The sequence below is a fragment of the Akebia trifoliata genome, chromosome 7 (assembly GCF_017979445.1).
Source record: "Akebia trifoliata isolate Shusen 1 chromosome 7, ASM1797944v1, whole genome shotgun sequence".
NCBI classification, from domain to species: domain Eukaryota; kingdom Viridiplantae; phylum Streptophyta; class Magnoliopsida; order Ranunculales; family Lardizabalaceae; genus Akebia; species Akebia trifoliata.
This window is the reverse complement of record NC_141381.1, coordinates 7,791,904-7,813,445: the sequence shown is the minus strand read 5'-3', so window position 1 is coordinate 7,813,445 and position 21,542 is coordinate 7,791,904. Positions and strand designations below refer to the sequence as shown.

The 21,542-nt window shown below is 34.6% G+C and overlaps 1 protein-coding gene across 1 annotated transcript; it reads left to right on the top strand.

The window, feature by feature from the left end:
• The first annotated feature begins 148 nt into the window (after nucleotides 1-148).
• Nucleotides 149-17,847, top strand: LOC147398161 (subtilisin-like protease SBT2.2). Its single transcript, XM_086447311.1, has 10 exons — nucleotides 149-761; nucleotides 2,209-2,362; nucleotides 2,518-2,915; nucleotides 3,578-3,673; nucleotides 4,289-4,361; nucleotides 5,743-6,025; nucleotides 7,400-7,731; nucleotides 8,373-8,643; nucleotides 15,701-15,982; nucleotides 17,264-17,847. The coding sequence occupies exons 1-10, from the start codon at nucleotides 541-543 to the stop codon at nucleotides 17,686-17,688; spliced, it is 2,535 nt and encodes an 844-aa protein (XP_086303437.1). The 5' UTR covers nucleotides 149-540; the 3' UTR covers nucleotides 17,689-17,847.
• Nucleotides 17,848-21,542: the final 3,695 nt, after the last annotated feature.

Sequence of the window (21,542 nt, the reverse complement as noted above, 5' to 3'; positions counted from 1 at the left end):
CAAAGTAAATAAAACGTTCACTTTGACACCGTCCCACCTCTTTCAATGCTTACACTCACTGACACACCAACCAAGAAACTTTGCAGATTCTTTCATGACTCATCAGCCATCATCTCTATAGCTCACTCCCTAGATAACCATTTCCCTAAAAGCTCTCTCTCTCTCTGTCTCTGTCTCTGTCTAAACAAAGCCTCTCTCTCTCTCACACACACACACATACCCGCTCTAGCTCACTCCCTACTGAACCATTTCACTAGAAAAGGAAAACCCATCTCTCTGACTCTCTCTCTCACTGCCGACTATATTACCTCTAATTTAATGGATTAAAATAGAAGAGAAGGGTCCCCATTTTAGTGTTTTTTTCCCCTTTTTTTATCTGCAATATTTATTTCTTAGTGGGGTACTAGTACTTGTAGAAGTGAGGAAGATAAAAAAGCTGAAGGCTTTAATGGAGGAAGATAGAAGTTGTTGAAGAAAGTTTAGTTTTTTTTACTTCTTTTAAAGGTTTTCTTCTGTTTTCTGGACTTGGTTTTTAGAGAAATGGGTGGCATTTATTTGGTGGTGCATTTAATGGTAGTTTTGGGGTTGTTATGTACAAGGGTAGTATTGTGTCAGGAAGCAGATGAAGACACAGCTGTTTATATTGTAACTCTGAAACAAGCTCCTGCAGCTCATTATAGTGGTGAAGTGAGATTGGAGAGTAATAGTGGTTTTATGCATGGAAGAGGCTCGGGAAGATCAAGTAAATTCGACAAACCAAGGTACTTCTCACTTGTCCTTATTTTTGTTAAAAAAATGATCTGGTGAGTGGGTTTGGATCTGATTTTTAGTTATCTTTGTGTGTGTCTGTGGGTAGAATAATCCTTATGGGTTGGGTTTTACTTTGGAGTTGTAATTCAGTTTGGGGATTGTGTTGGTTTCATTGGGTTATCCATAAAATTTTATGTTTTCAAGCCCAAATTATTAGATTTTATTGATTTTTTTAGAGTTGTAATTCAGTTTGGGGATTGTGTTGGTTTCATTGGGTCATCTATGAAATTTCATGTTATCATGCCAAATTATTAAAATTTTTTTTTGGTTAATGATTGGTATAGTTTTTAAATTTAATGGGTCTGTCTGATGATTCTTGGGGTCCTCATGTTAGGAAATTTGTTGGAGTAGACTGGTAAAACAGGTTGGGCTTTATCATAATCACAAGCTGGTTGTTTTCTAGGGTTTGATCATATTAACCAATGTAAATCAGGGAGGAGGACTAAGGATCATGGTAATTGTAAATTTGGTGATTTTATTTCTGGGTTTGGATCATGGTTAGTCTCAAACCAACAATATAGGATTATGCTGGATCTTTTCCAACCTTTTTCCCTTCTATTTTTGTTTTTTTTTTTCAGTTATTTTTCCCCCACATTTGGTAGATTATTTTGCTTTAAGAATGCAGAGCTGTAATTTCATTTAGTCTTAGTTAATTCCTTTTTAGTTAGTTAACTCTACAGGAAAGGAAGCTTCTTTCTAGCCAAGTCGAAGTTGTTTAGAGTGCAATTGATAATTAACGTAGTTGTACAATTGATAATTCTAGTATGCATTTGTGTTAATAGGGGTTTGTTCACGTTAAGATGCATTAAATACACCTTGGAAATAAGCATTTGGCGGTAATTTTGGTATAAAATTAAACTTTTGAGCACATTTTTGGCAGGAGAATAAAATTTGGAGGTGTATTTAATGCATCTAAACGTGTGCCCTTAGGGCACATGTTAACAAAACCCATATTAATATTATACTCTCCCATGGGTTTTTCCCACAAGGTATAGAACTCGTCTCAAGGCAATGTTTTGGCCAAGAGAAAAATTGAGATGGTCTCAACCGAAACATTCTGAAACATTTCCAAAACATTCAATGTTTTGGGGTCAATGCTTCGTTTTGGTCTTGGTCGAAACCGGAATGTCTTGGATGAAACATTCCTAAATGGTATGAAACTGTAAACCATGCTTCCACTCACCCTTTTTAGGATGTTCAACTTGATCATTGTGAATGATTTAGTTTCAAGTTGATATTGTGGTTCTATCGGGCCATTATTGTCACAATTTGCAACCATAATTGCATTTTTAATCTAAAGTTTGTTCACTAAAAGGAATGCACTAGTCAATGGTTTAGAATTTAGAGAAGATGGGATTGTTTTCTTATCAATTGAGATTTACATTTTCTAAAATGCAGGAATATTTCAAGATCTGATCACCGTTACAGTTCTTATCTGACTCGGGTTCACGATTCTCTATTGAGGAGGGTGTTGAGAGGGGAGAACTATCTGAAGTTGTATAGCTATCACTACTTGATTAATGGGTTTGCTGTGCTCGTAACCCCTCAACAGGTTTATGATATGTTTGTTTTTTTAGTCTTCTGGTTTTGACTTAGTCCATCAATATGATTTAAGATTTTTTCTTGACGTAAATCTATTTAAAAAAAAAAAAAAATTAAAATTTACTTTCTAAGCTTTTACTTCGGTGATATTGGTGAATTTCAAAGGCAGAAAAGCTTTCAAGGAGGCGAGAAGTGGCTAATGTGGTTTTGGATTTCTCAGTTAGAACTGCGACTACTCACACACCAGAATTCTTGGGTTTACCTCGAGGGGCATGGGTCCAAGACGGAGGACCTGAATTAGCTGGAGAAGGCATTGTTATCGGGTTTATTGATACTGGCATTGATCCAACACACCCAAGCTTCTCCGACAACATATCGGGAAATAATTTTCCAGTTCCCAACCACTTTTCCGGGGTTTGTGAAGTTACAAGAGATTTCCCATCTGGATCTTGTAACAGAAAGCTTATTGGCGCCCGTCATTTTGCGGCGTCTGCTATAACTAGGGGTATATTCAATGCTTCTCAAGACTATGCTTCACCATTTGATGGTGATGGCCATGGGACGTGAGTATTTATAATCTGTGAAAATTCTTGGTCATTGGTATCTTTTCTAATTTAATGGGCATTTCTTAAAGGATAATCCACAATTTTTGTATAGAGATGGTAAATGTACATCTAAAATGCAATATTCCACACACAGAGGATTGGAGACCACATTTCTATATGTTCCACATAGGAGATCTTCAGTCAAAATCAAATGGTTTTGGTGTGACATTCTGCTAGATGGTGCAAAAACAACTTCATGAGTTAGGACAGGTGACATAGGACACCATTGATTGGGAGGATGCAATCATCGAATCAGCTTGGTTTTGTGGAGATCTCCTTGGATAGGACCATTGATGGTCAAGTAACTAAATATTGCATGTCACTGTCACGTGTCCTGATAGGTCCATCTATGGATCATCATCATCAAAGACTTACCCAAAAATTTGAGGTCAGCTGAACGAATGTTGTTCCTCCATTCAACTTTGTCCAAACCCATGTCTTTAGTTAATTTTAGTGCGTCATATCTGCTCTCACTACAACAATCCATGTTCTTTTTGCACAGGTCCATCTATAGAGGCTGACTATAATAAATGGTTTAGAGATTTTTCTTTCGTTAAATTATTTTGTACTTTTGCTTTTTATTTACTAATGGTATTGACAGTTGTGCTCTTGAAATACAGGCATACGGCTTCCATTGCGGCAGGGAATCATGGGATTCCCGTCATTGTATCTGGGCATCACTTTGGGAATGCAAGTGGCATGGCTCCTCGTTCACAGTAATTAATTTAGATTTCATTTAGTTTTCTAGTAAACACACACATGTCTATGTAACAAAAGTCGATTTTTTTAAAAAGTGCCATATAGGCGGGGCCATCAATGGATTAGGTCAATCTTAAGGACTCCTCTGATTTGTATATATATATATTCTTGTGTATGCTTTTTGTGAAATGCATTATATTAATGAAATATAATATATTTCCATTAAAACTTTCTCCTAGTTTTTTTTTCTTCCAAATTTTACTTCCCTTGGAAATTTGTAGGTGCTATTTTTTCTGTCTGACTTTACAGGTTTATAGATTGAATTGGATCAATTTCGGGTCACTCCATTCCAATCTAATATGCCTCAGATCTGTTTTGGATCCCCATCCATTGAAACCTCATTGTGTCTGGGTCAAGTGGATCTTCTATTGGATTGGTCTGGGTTGACCCTTGTACAATCCATTGACAGCCCTCCATATGGATATAGGGCACGAGTCCGTCAAAAGTTGAAACACAACTTCATGCTTTCTAGGAAGAAATCTTAATTTATCTACCTTTTTGTCTTCAAAGTACTATTCTTATTTCTTAATAATATGAGGAAACATTTATTGTTTTCTATCAATTTGTTTCAGCATTTCTGTTTACAAGGCATTATACAAGAGTTTTGGAGGCTTTGCTGCTGATGTTGTTGCTGCCATAGACCAGGTACTTGAAAATTTATTCAAATCTATTTGTTTTTGGAGGTTCTGCATCTGTTGCGTACGAGACCACCATTTAATGGGCCACTTGAGGAGATGTTCAAACAAGTTTTACCTGAGCTCCTTGACATATTTGGTTCTTTATTGATCACTTTCTTTTTTCATAAGAGAGATTATATAGCCACACCAACTTTTGCTAACTCCACCCCAATATGTAAATCACCAAAGAATTAGCATCCAGCTTGGGGTGGTGTTAGCAAAAGTTGGTGTGGCAATAGAAGCTCTCTTTAATAATCATTCAATAGAATATACAAATCAGATGGTTTGGATCAAGTTTTACTTGGGCTACTGACTTGATGGCCGTGGTGGCCCACTCTGTTGTGGTTCTGCTATTTGACTATTGAGAATGTCAACTACTATGATTTCACCATATTTTTGAAAGGAATTTTGTATTTATTTCAATTAGTTTTTAAATCTGCTCCAAAATCAGTTTTCTCTTTGTTGACTGTAGTAATCTAAAGGTGATCCTAAGAATGTCCACCTGATTTCAACTTAAACAATTTGGAGGAAGTCAACCAATTTGATGGAAATAATTTTAGAAGGTGGAAGCAAAAGATGAAATAATATATGACTTAAGTCTAGCAATTATTATTTTTTAACTCCCAAGCTGTATTTTGAAGGAATGGGAGAACCAGAAAAATCGAGAATTCTGATATGGGATGAAAAATATTTTGAAGAAAGTATGAAATGCTTAGTTCCTAGTCTCTATGATGTCTACTTATCAAAATTAATGCAACTGTTGGAAAATTTGAAAAAGGAAACATGAAACATTTTATTACTGAAAAGGAAATTGGTTGTAATTATCCATTTGTATCAAACTTGACCCCAAAGATCATTATGGCATCTACCAAATGGGGAATTCCACACTCCCAAGACCCATCCCCTACATGTGTGCCACATGTATGCAGAGGCCAATAAGTTGGCTTTGTCTTGTCTTCTCTTCGGATGCAATCATGTGAAAAATGCACAATTGCACACGTGGACCAACTTTAATAAATACAAACACACATTGGAGTTTGCCCGTGCCTACGGCATGGTCATCCTCTTTGGGGTTATGGGGGCAAAAGAGGAAAGATAATAAAATTATAAGGGTATTATTGGAAAAGAGGTAGAAGTATAAAAGGTAAAACAGCAATAAAGTTGAACGGACATTCTTGGAAAGGGAGGAGAGAAAAGTAATAAAGTTGATATTATTCCCTGACATTCGTAGGGTGATTAAATCCTAACTCCTACTTATGTGGGGGACAAACATTGGAAAGAGAACCGTTGTGTCATGTATATGTATAGCTACAATACTTTGTCTTGATTGCTCGTTATTACATTCACAGGCTGCCCAAGATGGAGTGGACGTAGTAAGTTTGTCAATCACTCCCAACAGGCGTCCACCTGGGATTGCAACTTTCTTCAATCCCATAGATATGGCTTTACTTTCAGCTGTGAAGGCTGGCATTTTTGCCGTACAAGCAGCAGGGAATACTGGACCATCACCCAAGAGCATTTCTTCTTTTAGTCCGTGGATCTTCACTGTTGGTGCCGCTGCTCATGACAGGGCCTATAGTAATTCTGTGGTCCTCGGCAACAACATAACCATTTCTGGAGTTGGACTTGCACGTAAGTTTGAACTTAAATATTATTACTATGTTCAGCTTGTATGTCTCCCTCCTTACATGCCTGTTTTTACCTTATTTTGATCATTTTTTCTCTGGTTCTAACTTGGTAGGAAAACTCATGCCATATTGGTCTTCATGTGTATATTGCCCTCTTCCCATAAATGTGAAGCATTAAGGAGAAGTGTGGAAAGTTAATTTTTTTTTGTAAAAAAATTGATTTTGTGAGATTCAGTAATCTGGGTGTGTACCCCATTTTTGTGAGGATAAACAAAAATCAATCTGCTTATACATATATCTTAGAGAGCTGCTATTTGCTCCCCAACTTTTATTTATTACACCCCAATTAAAAATAAAGTAAATAAGTGAATGATTGAGAATAATTAAAAGTTGGGGTGCTAATAGAAGCTCTCTTTTTTTCCCCTTTCTAGATTTCTATATTTTTTGGGTTTAGGATTTTACATGAGACTAATCATAAGTGTAAACAGCTAATGAAATTGTTTGAACGAGTGTTATGATGTTGAGATTATAATTTGAGCCAAACCTTTGTAATATTTGAAGTGTGATTTAATCTTTAATTGGGATGCGATAAATAATTTAAGAAATTGGGGTGTCAATAGCAGCTCTCTTAACTTATTGCCTGTTTTGGTCGGCAATTGGAAATATGATGAAATGATCTAGAGGAAGGTAAACCAGATTGAGTGGCTAAAGTCATCATGAATTTTTCTCATAAGATATATTTGATGTAGAATCCATTGATTGTTGGTCTGAATCAAATAAGCAGATTTTGTGGCCACGATCATCCTAGTTGGTCGATTTTTCAAGTAGCAGATATGTTATATGGGACTCATTGACTTTTAGGCTCCGACCTGGCGTGCATACTTTTGAGCTCTTTATGACATGGTTTCAAAACTAGGTTTGACTCGTTCATGGATGAGACTGAGTTGTATCAGACTAGTCAACTTGTCTCAGACTAAAACCATTTAACTCGGTTTACAATTATTATTTATATACATTTATACAAAAATAAGCATAATTTTTTTATAGAATAATGTATATTAGAAGATTAATTTGTAAAATCATATTTTATTTAGATAATAGATGTTTAAATTTTATAAAGAATAATTACTTTAATTAAAATACACAAAAAATCCCAACTGACTCGGATGAGATTTTGAAAATATTGTCAGAGTCATCTTGTTTGTCTCGTGAGATTTTGCACACGTGAGACACCTTGTCTATCCATCTCGATCATGAGCGATACTGAGATGACTCGGGCGAGTCATCTCGGTCTCGGACAAGATTTAAACCATGCTTTATGATGCTCTGTAACCCTATTCGTAGAAACATGTAGTGATATTTTTCTATTTTTGTTCAGCGGGAACAGATAACGATACCATGTACACACTGGTTTCTGCTCTCCATGCTTTGAACAATGACACAACGGATGCGAACGATATGTACTTGGGTGAATGCCAAGACTCCAGCAGCATGAACCCTGATCTGGTCCAAGGAAACCTCTTGATCTGTAGCTACTCGATCCGTTTCGTGCTTGGTCTATCTACCATTAAACAAGCGTTGGAAACCGCTAAGAACCTCAGTGCGGCAGGCATCGTGTTCTACATGGATTCCTTCGTTATTGGGTTTCAGCTTAACCCAACTCCCATGAAGTTACCCGGTGTGATAATTCCATCCCCTAATGATTCCAAGGTAATGTTGCCCGGTAATCTTATGGCTTCCATTGTCGTAGATTTTATATTGTGTGCATCGTAGCTAGACGGAAGTTGGCCAAATTATTTGTCTCTTAAACCTAATGATTCTTGTTTGGGTACCATTGAATTTCAAAACCTATGTTACATAATCATCATGTAAAAGAAATGGTGTAGGACTCTCAATGGGTCGGATCAGACTCGAAATCTGATCCGATTACTTTGGGTCTGGATCAACCATGTCACAATCCGATAATTTGTTAGAAAATTTATAAATTACATTATATATTTGTTGAGATATATAAAGTTTACTTAGATTATATATATAAAATTGGGTTTGGCCCGATCCGGTCCTGATTGTTAATGGACTGGATCTGGATTTTAATATTGAGATCCGATAAAATCCGATCTGTAAGGTTCCAATCCGATACTTATTGGATCAGTCCAGGATCTGATCCTTGTTTATGTTTACCATGTTCTACCCTTCTCAAAGAGTATACTTTTGTTTAATTTTTAGAGAGAAGCTTACGAGTTCGGGGAGATTTTTAATTGTTGACCAAAGTAACACTGGAAGCATGTACTGCATACTGATGATGCTTTCGTTAGCGAATGAGTTCTGATGCTTCATTATCTCTTGAGTAGGTTTTACTCCAATACTACAATTCTTCCTTGGAGAGAGATGATCTTACAAAGAAAGTTGTTAAATTTGGGGCTGTTGCAAGCATAGTAGGAGGATTAAAGGCAAACTACAACAACTCTGCACCAAAGGTTATGTATTATTCGGCTAGAGGACCGGACCCGTTAGACACTTTTCTTGATGATGCTGACGTAATGAAACCAAACTTGATTGCTCCGGGAAATTTCATATGGGCTGCTTGGAGTTCCCTAGGCGCCGACTCCATCGAATTCCAAGGTACATAAATATATTCTTGTTGTTACATGTATGCACATACACATGCAAGTATTCCTGCATGCAATTTTAAAAATGGATGTGTAATTAATATGGGTTTATGGATATACATATAGAAATGCATGCAAGTATTTTGGGCCCCCACCTTGTAACATTGTCTCTTAAGTTAAAGAGCTGTAAGTACTGAACAACTAGAAAAAAACTTACGAGGGCCAGGTAGATGTGTATACATGCATTTATGTGTATATGAATGTGTATCAAGGTGTGTATGCATATCGGGTTTACATGTGTGCTACGCCAATCTGGTGTTATCTCCCTTGACATTAAGCGCCCAATATGCATATGCGTGTAAGTATAAACAAATCTTCATTTAAGCATATATGTGTTTTGCATGTAAGCACACAAATGCTTGCCTTTTACATTAATGTTTGAAAATCTTATAACATTTTTCTCTATGTATGCTTGCATTTATGTTTGTTTACATAGTTCAAAGTAATCCAATGCTGTTGGATTAGTCTTTAACTGCATTTTTGACTCCATACTCTAATTAGAGAATCTGTATTTTGATGCTATATTGAGGAAAAGTGTTTGAAATTCAATTTAGAATTAAACAACAAAACAATTGATTCCTATATAAAGTACCTTTTTTATTTCTAAATATTTTGATATCTACGTCCAACAATATGTTCTAACAACCAATCATGTAGGATATGAATAAATTTTATAAGATAAAAATCAGAAGTAAAAAATGAGCTTATCAGTTTGATTAGATTGAGATAGAAGCATTGATCGTTGTCCTAAAGGTTATATTTTCTCTTGCCTCCTTGAGATAGTGTTGTCATGATTTGATGATCTTCTTGTAGGATCTAACGATTGACCCTTCTTTCAACTTGTACTGAGAATTATGTGCAAAAACGTGAGAGATAGATAAAAATTATGAAAATAAATATTTTGTATTCCTGCTTTGTCACGAATGTGAGAGTGAGATTTAAATAATTATGTGCATTTTGGCATTATTGAAGGATGAGGAGAGATGATTTTTTTAAAAGTAAATTTTTAATGACTAACGACCACTCAATGCGAGTGTAATAAGTGTCCCATGTTTTCATCAATCACTTCTCCTCAAGGAATGTAACTATCCAAAAATTACAAATTGGGGGTATTTTGTTAAGTATTATTTAACACATGATAAAACTCTAATGAACGGGTATGAAGGAAATTTGTAAAAGATTAGTTGAACTTTTGTACAAAAAGAATTTTTTCATTAGACAGTCTACAACCTGCGTCCTCGTCTGGTGAACTGAATTCGAGCTTGACTCTACCTGGCATGGTCTGTATGTTAGTGTGGTTACCGCAGTTTTTGGTGTGTCACAAGTTTACGCATTATTAGTGGATTTAAAATTTAAGAATCCCATGAGCTTACTTTTCCTGAGCAATTGCATTAATAATGCAAAACAAGGTTTGGCTCATGACATGAGTTCATGGAGAGCTTAGGCCCTGAGCTCTCTTTCCTTGAGCAATGTGGGAATAATTAAATATGATCAAAGAGACAAGAAAATCGAATTTCTTGAAGTCTACCTTGGAACATTGTTTTCCATTCATAATTAAGTAAAAGACCCAATAACGCAAGACAAGGTTTGCCTCATGGCCTACGTTCATGGTGATCTTAAGCCACAAGTTCTCTTTCATTGAGTAATGCGTGAATAATGAAATATGACATGAAAGATGAGTATTTCTTGAAGTCTATTGGGACACTATTTTTTATTTACAATTAAGTTATATGTTCCATGTAAGATTTCTAATCTTAAGACCATGAAAAAGGTGCATGACAAGAACAAGTCTTCCAATAAATCTTTCTAGTAGATTAAAGGGGATTAGTATGTGTGTATGAAACCTGAACATATAGCTTGAAATTGTAGAAATTGCAAATCCAAGGACATAATATGCAAGACAAGGTTTGGTTCAGACCACTGTGGTAGAAGAGAGAAACTTCTTTGTACTTGTTTTTGAAGTTAATTTCGTTATCAACTCAAATGATTGGTTCGTGGACATTGGTACCATCAGGCACATCTATGGAGACATAGGTGCATTTTCCTTTTATGAGAAAGTTGGAAAATATGAACAATTCATGGAAAAATTGTTGACATCAATTATCGTAGGCAAAATAACCAAATAATGGTAGACTTTATGATTGAGTCTAGAAGTACAAAATTCTTACAAAATACATCTTCTTACAAAGGAAAAAACTAAAGAATCCCCACATAGAAAGACCGGAGGAATCATCAGACAAATAAAATGAGTTGAGAAGTAAAAGAGAAAGAAGAACCTTTAGTTTTGGTCATGATTTTTTGAATGATCTAGTTGAAAAGGATTCTCTAACTTTTAGTGAGGCTATGAACTTAGAAGATGTCTCTTATTGGAGAGAGGTACTTAGTGGAAAAATGAAGTCCTTATCCAACAATACATGGAAACTAGTGGACCTACCTTGAGGATGGGAATCGATAGGCTTCAAATGGATCTATTTATAAGTACAAAGCTAGGCTAATAAACTAGGATAATAGGTAAAAGGAAGGTCTAGACTGACACCTATCTCCCATAATGAGGATAATAGGTAAAAGGAAGGTCTAGATTGACACCTATCACCCATAATGAGGATCACCTCAATTTGTTTTTAATCGCTATAATATCAATATATAACATAGAATTCACCAAATGGATGTCAAGATGACATTTCTTAGTAGTGAGTTAAAGAAGAAATATATCTTGCCACATTAAGGGCTGTGGTAAATGGCCTAGAAAATAAAGTGTGGGAGGAAACATGAGAAAATCTCTAACAATCAAGTCATACATGATTTTTTAGCGGAGTAACAGTAGTTGAGAATTTAAATTGCATATTTCAACCTTGGATGACCCCCTATTTATACATTCTTCTTCCCATTACTCCGAGATTCTTTCTATATTCTTCCTTTCCACTTTATTAGAAGTATCATTTTGAACCATGATTCTTCCCAAATCTAAATATTTGGTCAGTTGTCACACCATGTGGAGCCTTGTTGTCAACAGTCACCTCATACGTTTCTGGTTAGTTGGTAATAAGGTTTGTGCCTTGGTCCTTTGTGTGTGATGGGTCTCATGTCAACAAACTGTACTCGAGTGCTTCCTATAGTTTCCATTTCGGACATGCTGATTACAGCTGCCAAGGTGGTTGTCAGGGTTAGCACGCGTGAGTTGGCGTTGGCATTAGAGAAGATAGGCATTTGGCATACTTGGGAGTTTAGCCCATGCGCCTGAAGACGATATTTTTATTTTGCTCCCGCATAAAGTATGCAGACTTAAGAAGTCGTTGTATGGACTTAAACAAGCTCCTTGGTAATGACATGAAAAGTTTGACAGAAGTGTCAAATGAGTTAAAAATAAATGAGGCAGACGAGTGAGTATACTGTAAGTTTGATAATAGCTTTGATGTGCTAATTTGTCTAAGTTTAATATGTAGATGATATGTTGATTATTGGTACCGACAAAGATAAGAAAAACAACACCAAAAGGTTTGTAATGGAAAAGTTTGAAATAAAAGGCTAGGGTAATGCTGATATTGTCCTAGATATTTAGATAATTAGAAAACTAGTGAGAATAACTTTAACCAACTCTTATTACATAGAGCAAGTGTTAAAGATTTTTAATCACTTGAACTGAGGTCCAATTAGAACTCCCTATGATCCTAGTATTTGTCAAAAAACAAAAAAAAATATCGGGTTAAGTGTTCATTCACTATAATAATCTAGATTGATAGATAGTCTCACATATATGATGAACTGTACTAGGTTAGATATAGCCTACGCAGTGGGTAAATGTAGTAAATACACTAGTAACCTTATGCAAGAGCATTGGATGCTTTGAGAAGGGTATTGAGATATCTAAAGTATTCTTTAGGCTATGGTGTTGATTATAAAAGTGATTGTACTTGAAGGATTTAGTGATGCAAATTAGATATCGGCTTATAATGAATCCAGCTCCATGAATTGTTATTTATTTGCTATTGGATGGCTGCAATGTCTTTGAAATCAACCAAGCAAACTTGCATTGCCTAATCCACTAGCTTTAGATAAAGCTGATGAGGAAAAAAGAGTGGCTGTGGCATTTTCTGATGGTTATCATTGGGCTAAAGTCAGTTCCTACTGTCTATTCACCATGATAATAAGGCAAATATCTTAATGGTTAATCTAGACATATTTGTCGAATACACTATGTGATGGTTGTTAAGAGATAGATCATAGCTATTGAATATGCGGAGTAAAGAGAAAATTTAGCTGATTTATTGATAAAGGGACTTGCTAGCAAACTAGTCTATGGTACATCGAGGGGGATGGGCTTAAATCCAATTGAAAATTCTGTCACCAATAACGAGAACCAACCTATCTAACTGGAGATCCCAAGATTTAGGTTCAATGGGAAAAACAAGTTTGGATGACTGTTGAGCATGTTATAAACGATTTTAATTCAGTACCCATCTCTATTGTGTAGTAATACCACCTGTATCTTATTGTGAAGGTTGAGTCATTGATTCTTATTGTTTTTTATAGTATTTCCAGTAGGATGTGGAGATAAATGGCATCCTTGATAGAATTACTTATGTGAGTGTGGAAGTGGAGCTGTTTCCTATGAGAATTAAGCATAAATACTTGGAATTATTTATGGCTGAAATGAGCACAACTATAAGGACTCAACGATGGTTAGAAGAAGCATGTGAGGATCATTGTGCAAGTATAACATAAAGTTGAGCAGTTCTACTAAATAACTATTTCACTCAATGAATCTGCACTAAGTAAAAGGTTAAGTCGAGAGACTTGTCGTGATGATGACTTCTATTGTATGCCAATTCATGATTTTATCAAATTTTCATTCATGTGGGGGCTTGTTTTTTATATGATCTTCCAATGAAAAATTCTTTGATGAGTGAGCTTCTTTGTACCCAATTTTGATAGGACGTGGGATTTTTATTTGGAGATAATCTAAATAGATCTTTTTTTTTTTTTTAATCTAGTATTGTTTTAGGATTAAAAATCTTAGATGGGTCACTGTGGTCCTCTAAGGGATAAGATAACCACACAGGCACATGCCTACCGTGCCTAGAAAGATTGAACTTGGGACATGGGATGTGGGTATGGACCACGAGCCCATTGTAGGCTTTGTTTTGAAAAAGATTCTTTTTGTACAAAAGTTTAATCAATCTTTTGCTAATTTTTTGTCGTATCCGTCCATTAGTATTGTATTATGTGTTAAATAATATTTATCAAAATATTCTCAATTTGTAGTTACATTCCTTGGGGAGAATAAGTGATTTGTGAAACATGTGTCACTAAGAATTTTTAAAAATCCTCTCATTCCCTTCCCTTTCCCTTCAATCATGTTAAAAACGTACATAACTTTCTAAATCATTCTCACAATTGTGACAAGGATCACAAAGTATTCTTTCACATATTTTTTCATCTCCTTTCTTTCTTTCACGTTTTTACACTCATTGAGACTAGATGTTTTTCCTTAAAGTTACTTTGGAGTGCATACCATCAATGAGTCATAGACCCATCATTAGAAGGTGTTGGTTGGAACAAGGGTGGATCGTTAAATCCTAGGAGGTGATCACCAAACTTGATAACATCGTATTGAGAAGTGCGGGGGCAAATCTCACCTATAGGGCAATAAGCAATAATCATGCTTCAATCTAATCAAACTAATAATTTCATCTTTTGTAAGTTTATTCATACCTTGCATGGTTGGTGGTTGGTTATTGTTGGACAAAAAGATCAAAATATTCAGAAAGAAAGGTACTTTGTAAACCAGGAATTGATTGTACTTAGTATCCGTAGACATCTGGAAAGATTACACTTACACTCATAGGGCCACATGAAGATGTTCGAGGGATAATTTTGGTGACAATTATCTCGTGAAAGTTGAGCCAATTCCGATATTTCTAGCCTTAAGAAAAATTGGTTTACATGTAATATGGACCATCCTTTTAAGTTAAATTTTGAATTCCACATTTTATAGGATTAGAATTTCAAAAGGAGTTGAATTTTTGTGAATGGTGGGGAGTTCTTCCTCACCAAATATCGGACCTTGACTCACCATGTTGTCCCTATGGACATCTGTAACTTCAGATGTCAACTTTGAGTTTGGTCTGTACTCTCCTTATTTGTTCTTGCTTCTGGAATATATAAGTTGATATCATGTTGGACGCTCCAATCATAAAGTAAAATTTTCATGCCTTCGCGATCATTATCTCAAAAATGCAATCCATTTTGACATCCTAGCCTCATGAAAAGCTGACTTGAAGTTGAAAATTCTGGACTTGGATGTTTTTGGTAGGCAAAATGATAAAGTACTCTTGGGAGCCATGTGGAGTTGAGTCAAGGGTTTAATTATGTGGTTGGACAATCCATCTCAACATTAATATGGATTCCATATCTGATGTGGGTTGAAGTTTTAGAAGAATTTGATATTTTGAGGGGATGATTTCCATGAGAGATCATCCTCGCAAAAAAAAAATCAACGAATGCGTACACCCTTTAGATTGTCAAAAATATGTCAACACATCCCATCCACACACACATACACGCACACACATAGAACATAATGAATTTGAACAACCAATTGAAGATGCCAACTTGCTAAGTTCGTAAAGTCTGCGAGTTTCGATACCATGACCCAGGTACAAGACCTGCCTTCGCTCATTAATTACTCAGAGAGCTGCGATTGGCACTCCAACTTTTATATGTCAGACCCCAATTAAAAAAATAAAAAGATGAATGGTTGAGAATAAGTAAAAGTTGGGATACAATAGTAGAACTCTCTCTCTCTCTCCCTGTCTTAGATTTCTATCCTTTAGGTTTATGATTTTATGTGAGCCTAATCCTAATTGTAAAAAACTACTGAAATTGTTCGAATGAGCGTTATAATGTTTTATGATTTTATGTGAGCCTAATCCTAATTATAAACAAACTACTGAAATTGTTTGAATGAGTGTTATAATGTTTTGTAAAGTTGATTAATAACCAACCTCCAGGTGAGAAATTTGCGATGATGTCCGGGACAAGCATGGCTGCTCCTCATATTGCTGGGCTAGCTGCACTTATTAAGCAGAAATTTCCGAATTTCAGTCCTTCAGCGATTGGATCTGCACTCTCTACAACAGCTTCTCTCTACGATAAGCAAGGTGGGCCCATAATGGCACAACGTGCTTATGCCAACCCAGATTCAAGTCTGACTCCAGCAACCCCCTTTGACATGGGTAGTGGCTTTGTTAATGCCACGGCTGCGCTAGACCCGGGTCTCATCTTTGATTCCAGTGAGTCCCTTATCATTATTTGCTAAGCAATTATTTATATATATATATATGGGAATAGGTTGCATGGACTGAGGTCCACATTTGAGCCATGTGGACTGCCACGTTGGTCCAAATGACACCTCATCCCGCTTGATTTGTGGTCTAGATTGGGTTTGAAAAAAATTATTTTCTATATGTCTATATATATATGGAATTATTTCTTCAGATAGTAGATATGGTGGTGCATATGTTCATTGATATGTATGGTCCCTGTAAATGGGCCTTTGTGGCAGGAAATTCCATCAATGGTTGATTGTGAATTTCTAGCCATTATTGTTCATTACGATGAAACTCATTAAAAATAAAAGGTTCATTTGGATGATCAAAATAAATTTTACTGTTAGTAAAAGTTGGTGTGGCTATAAAAACTCTCCAAAATAATATGGAAAATTCTTGAAAAGGCTGCTGATTAATCACCTCATCCCACACCTTTCAACCTCAAGATTCTATCTTCAATCTTCAAATCTCAATTACATGATAGGGATTTTAGGGAGGTTGAAGTCGATGGGTTTCCGAAAACATCATTTGTATAATCCCTGAATTTTTTTTTATTTTTTTCTGAAACTTCGCTGGATTTATCCGAATCAAACCGAACCAACCCCTGCTAAATAATTGCCAAATCTAAACTTTAAATGTTATAGAGCATAGTCAGTCACGTTTCCCTTCTCGTCCCTTTCTTTTATTTCAACAAAATTTTAACTTATAAAAAAAAATGATTGAAGTAAAAAGTCTGTGATATTACATTGCTCGACTAGCATTCACAGATCACACATCTCTTCTTAAGCCAAACAATTTATAAGTCTATAGTCTACATTCATTAATCTCTCTACTAGTACAAAAATGACCACTTTACACAAATTATTTGGATATCTAGAAAAATACCATATATGTTGCCAGTCCATTAATTTCATTATGGCATTGTACCCAAGTTTGAATTATTTTGATATCTGGATATTGAGGATCAAAGGGTTGGTTTGAGTGAGGTGAGATCAACACCAACGACATGGCTGAATTGTTGCAACATTTTCTAGAGAGCTTCTACTGCCACACCAGCTTTTGCTAACGCCACACCAAGATGTTGGTAATTCTTTTGTGATTTACATATGAATTGGAGTGGCATTACAAAAGTTGGGGAGGAGGCAATAGAATCTCTCTTTTATATGACTTATGTGTTGACTTCTTAGTATCTTCAGATAATTTGTTCATTCCTTAAGCCATGTTTGACATTCTTGTCTTTTGTAGGTTTTGATGACTTCTTATCGTTCCTTTGCGGTATTAATGGATCGGGTCCTGTTGTTCTCAATTACACTGGCCAGAACTGCGGGTTATCATCTATTATCAATGCCATTGACCTGAATCTGCCTTCCATCACAATATCAAAGCTAAATCAATCAAGAACGATTCAAAGAGTAGTCACCAACGTTGCTGGAAACGAGACTTATAGTGTTGGATGGAATGCGCCTTATGGGGTTTCGGTTTTAGTGACACCTACTCGTTTCTTCATTGCAAGTGGACAGACACAGATATTGACTGTAATCTTTAATGCTACCATGAACGGAACCTCTGCTACTTTTGGAAGGATCGGCCTTTATGGACATCTAGGTCACGTGGTCAACATTCCATTATCTGTGATCATGAAGATCTCATTGAACATCACTACTAATTGAGGCAAGTTCTATCAACACGATCTTTCGTTCTTCTGGTTTGCCAATTGTGTTTGACCCATTTTTTCATTCGTTGTGTAAATGTTGAAACATCTGCTTAAAATGTAGATTCAGTGATTGAAAAATTCATTAAGTGTTTGTGTTGCTAATTTTTTTTTTGGCTCGTACTCTGTATCAGGTGATTACGATTTTTTGACCGCTTATAAGTAACATTGAATGAAAAAAGATTAGCCTTGAAAAAATGGTGCACACGTTAGATTAGGGCGGTCAATGGATCGGGTCCAGATCGGTACTGGATCAAGGTCAATTTGGTACTGATCCAATTAGGATTGGATTGGAACTGGGATTGATCCAGTAAGTATCCGGTCGGATTTTATTGGAATCCAATATTAAGATCCAGATCCGATCCATTAACCATCAGATTTGGGTCTGAATCGGGCTAAATCCGATTTTATACACAAAATCTAAATAAACTTTATATATCTCAATAAATATATAATATAATTTTATGAACTTTCTAACATATATCAGATCAGGACATGATTGAATCCTTATTGGTATCCAAAATGTTGATCCAAACCTGAAGTTATCGTGGATCAGAATTCAGAATGGATCAGATTTTGGGTATGATCCGATCCATGGACAGCCCTACGTTAGATTGAAAGCATCTCCTTCGTAACCAGAGTATGGAAAGAGTGAGAGCACCAAGAATGCGGAGAGCACCAAATTCAAAAATATCGTTGGGTATGGGAATGGTTTCGGAGTATATTTGCTCTATGTGGTTTTGGAGTATACTTGCTCCACATATTAATTTGGTGGTTTATTTTTTAGAACTTGGTGTGTGCTGATTCTTTCGTGATTTACTTATGAATTGGGGTGGCGTTAGCAAAAGTTGGTGTGGTAATAGAATCTCTCTTAATTTTTTTTCCTTCCTTTGTCTACTTGGTTAGCAAAATGGTTTTCCTTCTATGTTTCAGAAATCTTCCAAGAAAGGAACTCTCCAAAAATCTCATCCATCTCCCTCTTTAAAGAGAACATTTGGTGGAGTAATAGCCGCAGTCTCCTTTCCTAAATTTCAAAAATCCTAAGTAGGTGTTTGGATAGGACTCCTTGGCTACTTCTGACTCTTGTGGGGAGTTAGAAGTCGTTTGGATGCGTTTTGATGAACAACTCCTTCGAAGAGTTACTCCGCGCAAGAGCAAGAAATTACTCTTTGTGAAGAAGTCGAGAAAACCTATTTCTCAAAACTCATCTTGCGGGGAGTCAAAATCTAACGGGTCGTTTTTACCAAAATACCCTTAACTTTATTAATTTCTAGGAAATATTCCTAATTCATTTGCCCTTAAATCAAATGAAAGAAACATTTATTAATATTAAAAAAAAAAAAAAAATTTGAGTATAATGGGATTTATACACATTATATTAATATTTAATATTTAAAATATTATATTATATTATATTAGTATTTATTATATTATATTATATTATATTAATATTTATAGTTAAACACATTATATTAATATTTAATATTTAAAATATTATATTATATTATATTAATATTTATAGTTAAAATGTCAAAAACAATATAGTTTGAAGGCATATTATGACACTAAAAGACAGTCTGTCAATTTTTTTTAAAATTTTGAGTATAATGGATTTAAACACATATTATTAATATTTAATATTTAAAATATTATATTATATTATATTATATTAGTATTTATTATATTAATATTTATAGTTAAACCACATTATATTAATATTTAATATTTAAAATATTATATTATATTATATTAATATTTATAGTTAAAATGTCAAAAATAATATAGTTTGAAGGCATATTATGACATTAAAAGACAGTCTGTCAATTTTTTTTTTTTAAAATTTTGAGTATAATGGATTTAAACACTTATATTAATATTTAATATTTAAAATATTATATTATATTATATTAATATTTATAGTTAAAATGTCAAAAACAGTATAGTTTGAAGGCATATTATGACACTAAAGACAGTCTGTCAATTTTTTTTAAAATTTTGAGTATAATGGATTTAAACATATTATATTAATATAATCATTTAAAATATTATATTATATTAAATTAATATTTATTATATTATATTATATAATATTTATAGTTAAAATGTCAAAAACAATATAGTTTGAAGGCATATTATGACACTAAAAGATAAAAAACAGTAACTGGTATAATATAAGGGTATTCTGGTCTTTTTTCTAGAAATCATGAGAAGTCAGTATGGTTCCCAAACAGACTTCCAGCACAAAAGTACTTCTGCCAGTACTTCACAGAGTTGATTGCCAAACGCCCTTTCTACACAGAATTACTTTTCCAGCTCCTCTATAGAGTACTTCAGCTCCTGTTCTTTGGAAGAGTAGTTCTGCTCCTGGTATCCAAACAGGCCCAAAAAATTACTCCAAAAAATTCCAAAAAATTAATATGATTTTTCAAACTATTAATATGATTTTTCCAAAAAATTAAGTGATTACTCCAAAAAATTCCATTGATTTCTCTCTTTGAATAGAGAATTTGGAGTAAAAGTTGTTTAGGTGGGTTTTTAGATAAGTGATGGGATGTCATAGTAAAACAAAAAATAAGAAAAAGAATTGCTATATCTCGACGGATCATTTAAGGGACAGGATCCCTTGACTCCTTAGAGTGACTCATGAAAAAAAAAAAAAAAAACATGATCCCAACCCTTTAAATACAAAATCTAACAGTTGAGATTTATCATTGGGATAAGTATATCAGAGATTTGTCTTATGAAGATACTCATAAGTCTCAACCATTGGATTTTGTGTTTATAGGATTGGGATCATGTGTTTTTTTCATGAATCATTCTTAGGAGTTAATGGATCTCAACCCATCATTTATTTTGAAAATGTTGGTGTATTTTAAGTAAAAAAAATGGTGTGCCAATATAAGTTATCTAAGATTTGATGATTGGAAATTATATTGACATGCCAATAAATTCTAAGGGCTCTCCAATTCTTAGGGACACCTCTAAAAATTGAAAAATTGATGTGGCTCCATTTCTAAGGGCATACCTTTCTTCCTTGACCTATACCTATGGTTCAAGTGAGGAGGAGAAGAAGAACAATAGAGAGAGAAAGAGAGAGAAGAAGAAGAAGAAACAAAGAGGGAGAGAGCGATCGATGAAGGAGGAGGAGAAGAAGAAAACAAAGAGAGAGAGAGAGAGAGATTGGAGAAGAAGAAGAAGGAGAAGACAAAAAGAGAGGAAAGTAGTGCCCCCCAAAAGATTGTTTTTTTCCCCAGAGGACTCTTAAAGTTTCTTATGTGTCAATAAATTTTTCCTTCGATAATATCTCTAAGGAAGAACGTCCATTTTATTTAATTAAGTAAGATCTTAAAAAATATAAGAAAATATTACCTAAAAGACCTTGGTAGAAGGGTTTCTTTCTAAATAGTTCTTAAGTTGTGAGTAGTGTCTTAATAGTCCATTTAATGAATTTTTTTTTCTTAATAGTCCTTGAGCCTTGTCTCACCTTATATTGTTTTCGAAATAATCAAACTATCATTTTCTCATCTTCTTCATATACTTGGGTTTCTAATAAGGATCGAGACCAATTTTGACTTTTTTTTTACTGTGAAAGACAAATAGAGTATGAGTACTTTTAATTTTGAATATTTAAATTTTTTTTTTTTTTTTAATTTATAATAAGAAATGAATAACGAAATTGAGATTCTAAATTTTTTGAAAATTTCATGGTAACTTTTGATCTTAAGTGTCAATTTCACAATTATAATATATGCATTTTAGGTATTTCAAGAATATCTATTTAATACGATGGTTGGAAAAATGCAAAAATAAAAA

Excerpts from the sequence above, each read along its gene's own strand:
- LOC147398161 (XM_086447311.1), top strand. The coding sequence starts at position 541 with ATGGGTGGCATTTATTTGGTGGTGCATTTAATGGTAGTTTTGGGGTTG. Across the intron at positions 3,674-4,288 it reads GGCATGGCTCCTCGTTCACA|CATTTCTGTTTACAAGGCAT; the intron begins GTAATTAATTTA and ends AATTTGTTTCAG. Across the intron at positions 8,644-15,700 it reads CGACTCCATCGAATTCCAAG|GTGAGAAATTTGCGATGATG; the intron begins GTACATAAATAT and ends ACCAACCTCCAG.